Source organism: Dromiciops gliroides, chromosome 4, assembly GCF_019393635.1.
Source record: "Dromiciops gliroides isolate mDroGli1 chromosome 4, mDroGli1.pri, whole genome shotgun sequence".
In the NCBI taxonomy this organism is placed as follows: domain Eukaryota; kingdom Metazoa; phylum Chordata; class Mammalia; order Microbiotheria; family Microbiotheriidae; genus Dromiciops; species Dromiciops gliroides.
The window spans coordinates 262,966,392-262,979,407 of NC_057864.1; the positions used below are offsets into that span (position 1 = coordinate 262,966,392).

The 13,016-nt window shown below is 36.6% G+C and overlaps 1 protein-coding gene across 2 annotated transcripts in view; it reads right to left on the reverse strand.

Moving 5' to 3' along the window:
• LOC122726734 (24-hydroxycholesterol 7-alpha-hydroxylase) overlaps positions 1 to 13,016 on the reverse strand; it is a 121,174-nt gene that overhangs the window by 66,807 nt on the left and 41,351 nt on the right. For both annotated transcript variants that reach the window (XM_043964641.1, XM_043964642.1), the window contains exons 6-7: positions 9,522 to 9,629; positions 5,365 to 5,455 (exon numbers count right to left, since the gene is read on the reverse strand). In XM_043964641.1, coding sequence (XP_043820576.1) covers positions 5,365 to 5,455; positions 9,522 to 9,629 — 199 coding nt within the window. The remainder of the gene's footprint in view (positions 1 to 5,364; positions 5,456 to 9,521; positions 9,630 to 13,016) is intronic.

A 13,016-nucleotide genomic window follows, 5' to 3' on the forward strand; every position in this document is an offset into this window, starting at 1 on the left:
GCTAGGTCATCCAGTCCAACTCTCTCATTTTACAGATGAGGAATCTCCAGAAAAGGAGGTGACATGACTTGGTCTATGTGGTAGAAACTCTCACTTTTAAGCCACTGTTTTTTCCAATACACCTTGCTCCCTCCTGTTTTGTGTCAAGTTAATCATTAGTGAAAAACTATTAGTGAAAAAGATGGGCTGGTCCCATAGAGAGAGCAAGGGATAACTGATGAAAAGACATGTACCACTGCTATTGCTATAATAAGGGAGTAACAATGGACAACATATTCAGTGAACCTCATTCGAGTGAATTTATTAGAGGAAGTGGAGAATGGTAGCATAGTATGGGAAGGTATGGATGGATTCTGATCTGCATTAGAAGAAGGAAGACCCCCACTAATGGGATCATACATGCATGCGTACATGGGTGCTTGAGTCATCTGTGATGATAATAATTAATGATAATAACTAATATTTATATAGCACCTTAAGGTTTTCAAAATGTCTTACAAAATTTGTCAGAATCAATAATCATCTGCTGTGTTACCTACTATGCACAAGGCATAGTGCCAAGTGCTGGGGATACAAAGAAAGACATAAGATGGTCTCTGCCCTCAAGAAGCTTCCAATTATAAGGTGGGAAGACAAGCCATTAAAAAAGTTGAAAGTTGGGGGTGGGTGCCCCAGAAAGGTTGGAGGAAGGGCATCTGGCCTAGGGATATGATGAAATGATGAAGGAGGATAGGAAACTGAGGAAGTATGAGTTCCAGAGTTGATTTTGTCCTGCAGGAGGATGAGTTTCTGGACATCATGAAATTCAGGAGGGAACAATCCAGAAACTAGGTCCAGTGCTCTATGCACCATACCATCTAGCTACCTAATGTCAACCCCCTTTAGACTGTAAGCTCCATCAGGGGATAGTTTGCATTGGGTTTATATCTTGTGGCTTCCCTAGAACCTAGCACAGTACTTTGCATGCAGATGTTAATGAATGGATTCTCAAATTGTGGTTTATAATTCAAATAACTGAAGTTTTTTTCCTCCTTCTTTTATATTTGCAGATCACAGGATGTTCCTGGTCACTTTAAAACCGCAAGTGCGTTTTGGGGGGAAAAAAGTCACAATTTCCAAAGCTATCATCATAGACTTAGTTTCTAGATTTTGTTGTTCATTGGTTACTGTTAACTCTGCCACCAATTCTGAAAGCTTGTGATCTTAGTATTCTGATTATGGATGAGTCTTTTTATTGACAAACTCTCATTTGTGGGGTAGGAACTTTTGTTATTTCTAAAACATTGCAGCTTCCAGAAATCTCAAGTTAGAGGATGATTTTATAGAATATATATCTGTGTGTGTACACATACATATATACATATATACATACACACATATATGTGTACATATATGTATTCTCTCTCTGTGTGTGTGTGTATATATATATGTATATATATATATATATATATGTATATATATATATATATGTATATATATATATATATATATATGGTGTTTACTCTAACTGTCCTGTCAACAGCTCTGAGGGGGAAGTATTGTCATATATTTTGCAGCCCCTATGGGGCCTTTCCTATACTCACCACTTTAGGTCTATCAGCTATGGCATATAAGCCTATATACAAATATTGACATGATTTACTAACCAGAACATCCTTCCAAGGAAAAGCTATGAAAGTGAATTGTTTTTGTTTATTTAACTTCTGCTGACTACTTTTAATCCTGCTACCTTTTTTTTTTTTAAAGCTATACATTCATGGCACCAGTAAATGTAAATAGCAGCTTTAAAAATAATTTACCGAGGGGCAGCTAGGTGGAGCAGTATATAAAACACCGGCCCTGGATTCAGGAGGACCTGAGTTCAAATCTGGCCTCAGACACTTGACACTTATTAGCTGTGTGACCCTGTGCAAGTCACTTAACCCTCACTGCCTCATCCCCCCCCCCCCAAAAAAAAAAACACAAACATTTTACTGGGGACAGCTAGATGGTGCAGTGGATAAAGCACCAGTCCTGTATTTAGGAGGACCTGAGTTCAATTGCAGCCTCAAACACTTGATACTTACTCACTGTGTAACCCAGGGCAAGTCACTTAACCCTCAGTGCCCCACAAAAAAAAGATAAAAATAAGTTACTGATATTCATTGCTCAGATTGGTAAGAAGAAGATAAAGTACATTTTCACTTTAACATTCATAGCAAAGAAATAAAATTTTTAAATGATCTTATTCCTTAATCTACCAAAAAGTAGCATTCAGAGGATAGCATATTAAATTCAAGTTGAATGTTTAACATCTTATAGCAAAGCCAACTACCTACCAACCAATTTATAACCAAAGGAAATTTCAGGAGCGATTTTATATACCCACACATATCCACACATGTATAAATATATACATACATGTAGATGTGTATGTAACCACACACACATGCATATACATATATTATTGTTATATAATAAAATGATGTATTATAAATTCAGCAAGAATTATCCCACCCCCAGATGATAGCTAAGAATTTGATAGACTAGGTATTTGATAGATGTAGCCTACAAAATGAAGAACTAGCATACCAGTTTAGTCATGCCATCTGACCAGTCCCATATTGCCTCTGACATAGCACGTCACTTATCATTCACATTGTTAGTTACACTCCAGAAATTAGGAGCATAACCCCAACCACTTCAGTTTCCCTTAAAAATCTGGTGCAGATCTGCCATCTAGGAATTTATCTGAACTTTTTTATTATTCCTTCAATTCTAAGATCCAATAATTGAAGGGGCAAAAATATTTACAACTTCTTAAAAATTGATCTCCAATCCCACAATGCACTGACTGGAAGACAATAATAAATTCTATTTGCAATAAATTCTAATGGCTTTTAGAAGTAGCATTATTTTCTATTTCCCCTCTTTTGGGGGGGGGCAGGGCAATGAGGGTTAAGTGACTTGCCCAAGGTCACATAGCTAGTAAGTGTCAATTATCTGAGGCCGGATTTGAACTCAGGTCCTCCTGAATCCAGGGCCAGTGCTTTATCCCCTGTGCCACCTAGCTGCCCCCTATTTCTCCTCTTTTGATGATGGGAATGATAGACTAAAAAAAAAAACCTAACCAGAAGAGAGAAATATTTCTCATATTTCCAGTTTTGTTTTTCTCCTTGGAGCTTTACAACATATAAACAGAAACTAGAATTTCCCCTCCCAACCCCCATGGTTGAGGATTGCAGAAGTTTCTTTAAAGTTCTTGCAGTCTTTCTATAGTTGTGTAGTGTGGGAATACAGTCATGAATCCTTGGCAGTCCTTCTCACTCTTGTAAAAAAAAGGAGTCCAGCCATTTCTTGAATTCAACCATGATTTTTGTGAACATTAAATGTGATAATGTACATGAAATACTTATGTAATCTTAAAGCCTTTAATATTGTTCAATTAGCAAATGAAAACTCATCTAAACTTATTAAATGTATATGATCTCAGACCAAGGTTCAAATCCCAATCAGCCATTCATTGTGGGTCTTTAACACTACGGCATCTTTCTACTTCTTGCTCTGGGAACCATTGTAAAATTAGTATTACTATTGTAGGATTAAGTCAATTGACTCCCCTATAGCTTCTCTCACTATGACTATAACTCTCAGACCAAAGTTTTCTTCCCTGGGCCCCCCACTAGGGGCTGGAACTGATTTACCTTGATATTTGTATTGCCAGGGTTTAACAAAATGCTGGGCATACAGCAGGTACTTAATAAATGCTTTAATTTTTTTCATTCATTTAGAAGAAATGGCATCTAATTCAACCTAAAAAATGAATATCCTTTATCCCAAAGACTGTACACTTGTTTCACACTCCAGTCTGTGGTATAATGGAAAGCAACCAAGACAATGTATTTGAATTATGACTACCAATTACTTCCACCATGATCTCAGGCAAATCACTTCTGCTCTCTAGGCATCAATTTCTTCTTATGTCAAACAGTGGGGTGCAACTTAATCCATAAGATCCCTTCCTGCTCTAAATCCTAAGGTCAGTTATAAACTATAAGAATGAACCTTAGAGATCATCTTGTCACTTCCTTTTTTCAGTTGATCTTGATAAATCATAAGCCTCTTCCATCTCCCATCTCCATGCCTTTGCACAGGCTGTTCCCCATACCTGGAATGTGCTCCTTCCTCACCTCTACCTTTTAGATTTTCTAGCTCTCTTCAAAGCTCAGCTCAGATGCTCCCTTTAATCATTCCAACTGTAATGCCTCTCCTCCAAATTACCTTATTCTTTGTGTCTATTTTATGTATATTTATAGATGTACATACATGTTGCTTCCACAATAGAATGTAAGTTCCTTTAGGTCAGGTATTGCTTCTTTGTTATCTTTGCATCTCCAGGGTTTAAAAAAGTGTTATTTAGGGGCAGCTAGGTGGCGCAGTGGATAGAGCACCGGCCCTGGAGTCAGGAGTACCTGAGTTCAAATCCGGCCTCAGACACTTAACACTTACTAGCTGTGTGACCCTGGGCAAGTCACTTAACCCCAATTGCCTCACTAAAAACACCCAAAAAAACAAAAAACAAAAAAGAAAGTGTTATTTAGTAAAGTAATATATACTTAATCAGCAGGCTCTTATTAAATTTGGCTCTGTGTCAGGCACTGTGTTAAGTATTGGGAATACAAGCCCTCAAGGAGCTTACATTCTATTGGGGAACACAACATATGCATAAATAAACATATGAAAAATACATTTAAAAATACAAGGTAAATGAGACGGGAAATTAGCAAAGGCCTCAGGTAAACTGCATCACCAGAACAGTTTTGAAGGAAACAAGGAATTCTGGGAGGTGCAGGTGAGGAGGGCAGGAAGCATATACCCTATTTTGGGAATGGTCAAAGGAAGTGCCTAAACTCTGCATAAGAAGTTTTGTGTATGAAGAGCAAGAAGGACAGTTCAGTCAATAAGTCAATAAATTCTTATTTTTAATTAATAGAAATGAATAAAAAATTTTAAAAGATAATCTGAATGAAATTCTTTAAGGAATAATTTGGGTCATCACATCTCTCTTTGTCATATATTGTTTTCATAGCATAGGTTACTTTGTTTCAAATGTGAACCAAGCAATTGTCATTTACTCCCAACGTGAACTTATAAATTGATCATTTAAACTTAAAATATCTTTTCTTAAACTGATATAATGGCAATTGTGTCCAACCCAGGCTTAGGCTTACATACCAGAGCCATGTAAAGAACGGAGATTTTCTTAGGCATTGATTTGAGGCTATGGGAATAAGGAATTTGGAACTCAAAACTAAATTAAAATGTTGATTTTAAAAAACCACCAACCACCAAGTCTTCAATTGTTATCTAGTTATAGTTTTGTACCTGCTTCACCAAACACAGAAGATATGTCTTCCATAATATTCTTGTAAATAGAAGGATGATAAAGAACAAAAACAATTGTCCAATATGCAACCTTAAAAAGAGAAAAAAAAAGTAGGTTGAAGACTTAAATTGCTATGGCTACTGCGGGGGGAGATTTAATATACAGCATGGAACCATTATTATTATTAAGAGCATTTTATATATGAGGAAACTGAGGCAAACTAAGGTTAAGTGATTTGCCTAGGTTTACACAGCTAGAAAATGTCTAGGGTTAGATTCAAACTCAGGTCTTCCTGACCAGCCATCTATCCATTGTACCACAAAGTACATATTCTAATATTAGGAGTAATAATAAGAATGGCTTCCATAAGCCATGGAAGAAATTCATATCATGGTAGAAAGAGAATCAGATTTAGGGTTACAGAACATTGTTTCAAATTCTGGGCTCTTATACTTATTCCCTGTGTGACCTTAGCCAAGTCACTCAACCCTTTATATTTGTTTCCTCTTCTGTAAAGTGAGAAAGTTGAACTAGATGGTTTCTAAGGTCCCTTTAATCTTTAAATTCTATGGGCTACAACTTACACATTCAAAAATAGAAAATCATAAGACATAGTTATATAACATACTCTGGAGGGGAAAAACCTTATTTTTCAAGGCTTAAATGTAATATATAGACACAATTAACAAACCACATATATTTCAGATACCACAAACACATTTTAACATAATGCCCTAGAAACTACACTATTTTTTAAGGCCTGAAAATGGAATTTCCCAATATTTTTCCAAAACTATGACCATCACAGCATGTTATTATTATAATTGGAAAGATTATTTATTTTAATTTTAATGTCCACTATAACTTCTTCCTTGATAAAATATTAGTATTGTGTATGATATACTTTGTTATAATCTTTGTTATGCTTTATATAAATTATGATGTTATATAATACTTTGTTATAATTTATATTGATATACTTTGTTATAATCATAGTATTTAGATATAATGGCTCACATTTACTTATGGACTGCTATAGCTATTATCCCCATTTCACAGATGAAGAAACTGAAACTCAGAATAGTTAAAAATATGTCTGAATGTAGCCAAGCTGATCCTCAGATGAAAGAAATATGGCTTGTCACTGGGTCTGGACACAAAGTCTTTCCAGCTTAGTACGACCTGACTAAACATGTATTCTCCTGCCATGGCCTTCAAGAACCAGAGTCGCCCCCACACCAGGAAGAGACATGGAAGTGTGGGGCTCCTAAGTTGTATTAATAGAATCCGAGTGTCTTGAATGAAATAGCCAGGTTGGGACAGTAGATAGAGAGCAGATCTCAGAGTCAAGGAGAATCCATGTTTACGTCTTTCCTCTGAAAAATAATGACTATGTACTCCTCCTTTGGTGTCTACTGGATACACCCAACTCTCCCCTGTGGCTCTAAGAAAGTGCAGCAGGCACAGTGGCCAAGTAAAACCATCTTGGGAAATGGTTTAAACCAGGTTGAGGGTAATGAACAGGCTTCAAACCTGTTGGTGAGTAAGGGTGATGGCTACTAAAAGCCTGTGAAGACTTCCCCTTGCAGAATGGACAGATGAGGACAATTTATTCCAACAGTCATGAAGGAAACTGAAGCAGACACTGTGAAACACTTAGAGCTTGGTCAGACATCAAAGACGCCAAAATTATGCACTAGATCCTGGGCCTTCACCAGTCATCCTGATTTTTGTCTTGCCATGGGACTTCAATGACTCTGTAAGGGAAAGTGATGCTGACAACTTTGTGCATCTATACCTCCCTTAAATCCAGTTCACACAGGAGTCAAGACATTACCCCATGATGTCATTGGTCCTCTTCAAAAATGGAGGACAAAAACCAACTTACTGGGCAAGTCACTTAAGGGCTCAATCAGTGTTAACTCTTTAACACCACGAGTTGCAGAATAGGCACCCCAAATTTTCTCACCTGGGAGTTTTTTGTCCCAATGAAATCACAAGTCTGGACCATTGCCCTCCCCCTACCCAAAATCTAGAATAAGGGAAAACATAATCTTGCTGAATTTATCCATGATCATAAGATATCTGAAGTGCATACAGTTTTAGGTACCTTATTTTAGGAAGGACATTGACAAGCAGAATTATATCCTGAAGATAAGAAAGTTGATGAGGAGACATTAAAGTATGGCAATTGAGAATTGGTTAAAACAACCGGGGGTGCTTAGTTTGGAGAAAAGAAGACTTGGGGGTGGAGGGCAATATTGTCATCTTCAAGTAGTTAAAGGGTTACATGAAAGAGGGATTTTACTTGTTTTCCTTGGCCACCGAGGATAGAGCTATGACTACTGAGTATAAAATACAGAGGGCAAAATTTTGGTTTTATTTAAGGAACAACATCCTAACAACATAATCATCCAGAAGTATCTCAGAAGTCAGTCAGTTCTATTTATTGGGAGGTCTTTACATACAGACTGGATGACCATTTGCCAGGAATGTTGTCAAGGTTCCTGTTCGAGCATAAGTTGAGCTAGATGTCCTCAAAGGCATATGATAACTATAATACTATGAGTTTATATTATGCCTATGACTATCTAGCCTAAGTGTCAGAAGGTAAGGCTCAAATCCAGGTTTTCCAAGTGTTAAGTCCAGCGCTCTTTTTTGCTATGTGTTTAAAAAACAAAAACAAAAAACCTTCTGAAAACTTTATCAGCTATTTATATATATATATATATATATATATATATATATATATATATATATATATATATATATATAGTGTTTTGTCTTTTACATTCCTCATGAAAGGAGGAATGAAAGCATAATCTAGGAAGGCAGAAGTGGTCTTCATTTCCATGAGAAATCATTCTGGAAAAGGCTCAGATGAAGATATCCAGAGTTGCACTTTTTTTTTTCCTTTATGGGGCTGAAATATACAATTTTAATTGAGTCCAGTACTCCCCTCTGTGGTCAAAAGAGGAACAGCTATTATTCTATGATCATATCTAAAGAGACGCATGGAAAAGTTCTGCATTAATGACATCTGAGTATTTTCCCACATTCTTTTTTCTTCAGGATTCTAAGACCGGGAACAGTGGGCATTGGTCCTATTTATACAAAGTGAGAGGTGGGGAAATAGAGGCAATTTTACAGATAATTAAGGCAACTGATAAAATATAATTAAGGGTCTTTATATGCATTTTATGGATTAGAAAAAAATATAGAGTTGGCAAGGGATTAAGTGATCACCATGATTATTTCACAAATGAGGAAACTAAGACCCATGGATCCAGTCTGAAGGACTTTGAGGCAGTTAGCGGGCATACAGAATTGAGTATTGAGCTTGAAAACAGAAATATCTAAGCTCAATTCCTGCTTCAAATATGGATTCAGCTGTATGAGTCTAAGCGAGTCACTTAGCATCTCTCAGTCTCAATTCATTATTTGTAATATGGGGATAATAGTAGTATCTACCTTTGGGAGTTGTTGTAAGGATCAGATGAGATAATCATTATAAAGGGCTTAGCACAATGCCTGGCACATAGTAAGTGGTTTTTAAGTGTCAGTTGTTATTGTTGTTGTTATCATTGTTATTTCTCTGGCAAGAAGCATCAGTTCCTTGCATTTTGGAAGTACTATTTGCATATTAAACACAGGAGAATAGTCTGTCTCCCCTCTCTCATCAGCCCCTACTCACAGATCCTTCTCCCTCTTTCCCTATAGTTTGTTGTTACTTATGCAACTAAAAGAGTTTTGTTGTTGCAGCCTTTTTGATAAACCAAAACTATTGGTAAGAAGAAAAGTAAAGCAAGATGACAGCAAATTCAAGGTGGAGTGGGAAGAGGAGAAACATTTCTCTTACTTCAACAATAAATGTTCGTTCATTCATTCAACAAATGATTATTCTTTTTTTTTTTTTGGTGGGGACAATGAGGGTTAAGTGACTTGCCCAGAGTCACACAGCTAGTAAGTGTTAAGTGTCTGAATCCAGATTTGAACTCAGGTCCTCTTGAATCCAGGGCCGGTGCTTTATCCACTGTTCCACCCAGCTGCCCCCTAAATGATTATTCTTTAAATATATACACACACACACACACACACACACACACATATATATATATATATATATATATATATACATATATACACATGTACTTACAGGAATAGCATTAGACAGAGAAGCCCAAAGCATTAAAACAGCATAACTGGGAGCCTTATGTCCTTTTGTTCCCTGCCTTAAGGCACCGGTAATCAATTGCAGCATTGTCTGTTCAAAAGAAACAGATGAAAACTTCAGATATCAAAGATTGCTGCAAACTGAATAACTGTACATATTACCTTCAGCATTCAAGACACACAAAAAACCATATTTTAAAAACTATTACTAAGCATGATTGGCACAGTTTTTTTCTTCTCAGACAGGAAAAAACATGGAACAAACTGGTAAACATAAAAAAGAAAGCCCAGTCCCTACCAACATCCCAGGCTCTCTACTTGGATGTTATGCCAGTGTCTCTATTCCCAGCAATGTCCTAAAAGCTGTGCTGACCCTGAATGTTGCCTGCTATGCTCGGCAGAAAGTTTCTTTCCAAGATGATATACTAAAGTTACTCTACTGAAGTAGATCATAAAACCAAAAAGTGAAAGTGATTGGGAACACTAGAGCTCCTCATGATAGAGATCAAGAGATCCAGGCATTATATGTAGAAATGCACTTGGTCTCAAATGAATTATTATTACCAACAATAACTCTAATAGATTATACTTTTGCCATAATTTCAGCTTCCAGAGTATTTTGCATATAATAACTCGTTTAATACAATAGTACCGTGAGGCAGGAATGGTAGGATTTATTATCACCATTTTACAGATGAGGAATCTAAAGATTCTGAGAGGATGTGACTTATCCATGACCAATCAATCAAGAAGAGTCTATTAAAGACTATTATGCGACAGATGCTGTGCTAAAAGCTGAGTATACAAATAAAAAAGCAAAACCACACCTTACATTCTAACAGGGGAAGAGAAAGCATATATAAATTGGTATGTACAAGACAGAGTAGATGGAAGGTAGCCTTGGAAGGAAAGGCACCAGCTATAATCAAAGTCAATAAATGTTAAAGGCAGAGTCCAACCCAGATATCCCCTGACTCTGTACTCTTTTCACAACATCTTATGCAAATATGAATCATTCACAAAACTATTCATGTCATCCCACTAGATGCTGGGACTATACCCTATGCGTCTTACTAACAAGAAAACAAAGCTTATTTGTTTTTTGTTTTGTTTTTTGCAGGGCAATGAGGGTTAAGTGACTTGCCCAGAGTCACACAGCTAGTAAGTGTCAAGTGTCTGAGACCAAATTTGAACTCAGGTCCTCCTGAATCCAGGACCGGTGCTTTATCCACTGCACCACCTAGCTGCCCCCAACAGAGATTATTTGTACTGAAAAATTTCTAGTAACATGATTCATCATAGCAACAACAACATCGGAAAAGATGCTGAAAACAACTCATGTGCATTTTAATAATTGATAAATAGCTAAATAAGTATAATGTATTAATGCCATGGATCATTACCGTGTCACAAGAAAAGGAAAATATGATGAATATAAAGAAATATGGAATGACTTATATGAAGTGGTGCAGAATCATGAAAGCAGAAACAAAACAATATATAGAGAGTATAACAATCAAACAGGCTAAAAAATCTGGGAAAATTAATAGAAGGAAAAAAGATCTGGAAAAGACAAGACAAAGAGGATGATTATGTTACTATTTTGTTAAAGTAAATATGTACTTAAAAATTTTTAACAAAGTACAAATAACAAGTTTGAAATTTCATGTAGGATCACAGAGTAAGAAATGTAAAGGAGAGCAGCTAGGTGGCACGCCCTGGATTCAGGAGGACCTGAATTCAAATGAGGCCTCAGACACTTAACACTTACTATCTGTGTGACCCTGGGCAAGTCACTTAACCCTCATTGCCCCTGCCCCCCCCCCAAAAAAAGAATTATAAAGGAACACAAAGCTTATCTAACCAAATCATCTCATTTTAGAGATAAAGTTTAAAACTTACTGAACATCACAGAGATAGATCAATCCATATCTCTGTTTCCAAATCAAAAGTTCTTTCATTTAAAAAAAAATTTCGTTTATATATTTGAATGTATTCATGGATGGTTATATTACTAATATGCACACACACACACACACACACACACACACACACACACACACACACCCTGCATAAGTTATTAAGTGGAACAGTACCATGGTTTAAAGCAGTCCTTCTCAAAGTGTGGTACATGGACACTTTGGGGTTCCTAAGACCCTTTCATCAAGGGTTCTGTGAAGTCGAAACTATTTCCATAATAATATTAATATGCTATTTGACTTTTTCACTCTCTTTCATGAGTGTACAGTGGAATTTTCCATAGGCCACATGACTTGTGAATTAAAAACTTAGCTACAAACATGGAGATTGAGTTAATATCTTGTCGGCAGAACTGCATTTTTGTCTTACAAATGGATGAATCTATAGATGTGGCTAGTCTCGCTGTTTTGCTTGTATTAGTCTAGTATCAACACAATCTCACCAACAAAGATCTTTTCCATGAAATGCCTGACAATACATACAAGTGGCACTGAAATATTCAAAGTGTTGAATATTTTATTTTATGTATCCTGTAACAACTGTATTGACATTTGTGCTGACAGAGTAAAAGCAATGGTAGGTACAGCTACTGGTGCCTTCACATGGATCAAGGTAGGGGTACCAAACAAATGACTTGTTGTTTAGTTGTTTTCAAACATTTTTGACTTTCCATGACCCCATTTGGATTTTTCTTAGCAAAGATACTGTAGTGGTTTGCCATTTTTTACTCTGGCTTATTTTACAGATGAGGAAACAGAGGCAGATAGGGTAAAGTGACTTGCCTAGGGTCACACAGCTAGTAAGTATCACAGGCTGTATTTAAACTCATGTCTTCCTGATTCCAGGCCTGGAGCTCTATCCACTGTGCCACCTAGCTGTCCCCATGACTACTAGTAATCATTGTATTCTTCATGACCACTTGCTGTTTAAAAAAATTCCAGTTTCACTTAAGAATATCCTTGATGAAGCAATAAAAATTATTCTTTTTATTAAATCTAAACACTTAAGTATTTGTCTTTTTCATATTCTGTGCGTCAAACTGAGTATATACAAAGCCCTTTGCTGCATACTGAAGTAGAGGTTTGTCTTGTTGTTCAGTTGTTTTTTAGTCATATCAAACTCTTCATGATTCCATTTGGGGTTTTCTTGGGCAAAGATACTGGAGTGGTTTGCCATTTCCTTCCCTAGATCATTTTACAAATCAGGAAATTGAGGCAAGTAGGGTCAAAGTGACTTGCCCAGGGTCACACGGCTAGTATGTGTCCAAGGCCAGATTTGAACTCAGGAAGATTGTAATTCTTCCTGACTCTAGGCCCAGCACTATGTGCATGGTGGTGCCAGTTAGCTGCACATGGCTGTCTTAAGGAAAAGCATCTCTGGGACTGACTTGAAAGCTGAACTGACCACTTTTTCCATTTTTACTTGAAAGAATAAGTGAGAGACAAATCATGATTATTCAGACAGGTATTTGGCAGACATTTTTTTTTCTAAAATCAAC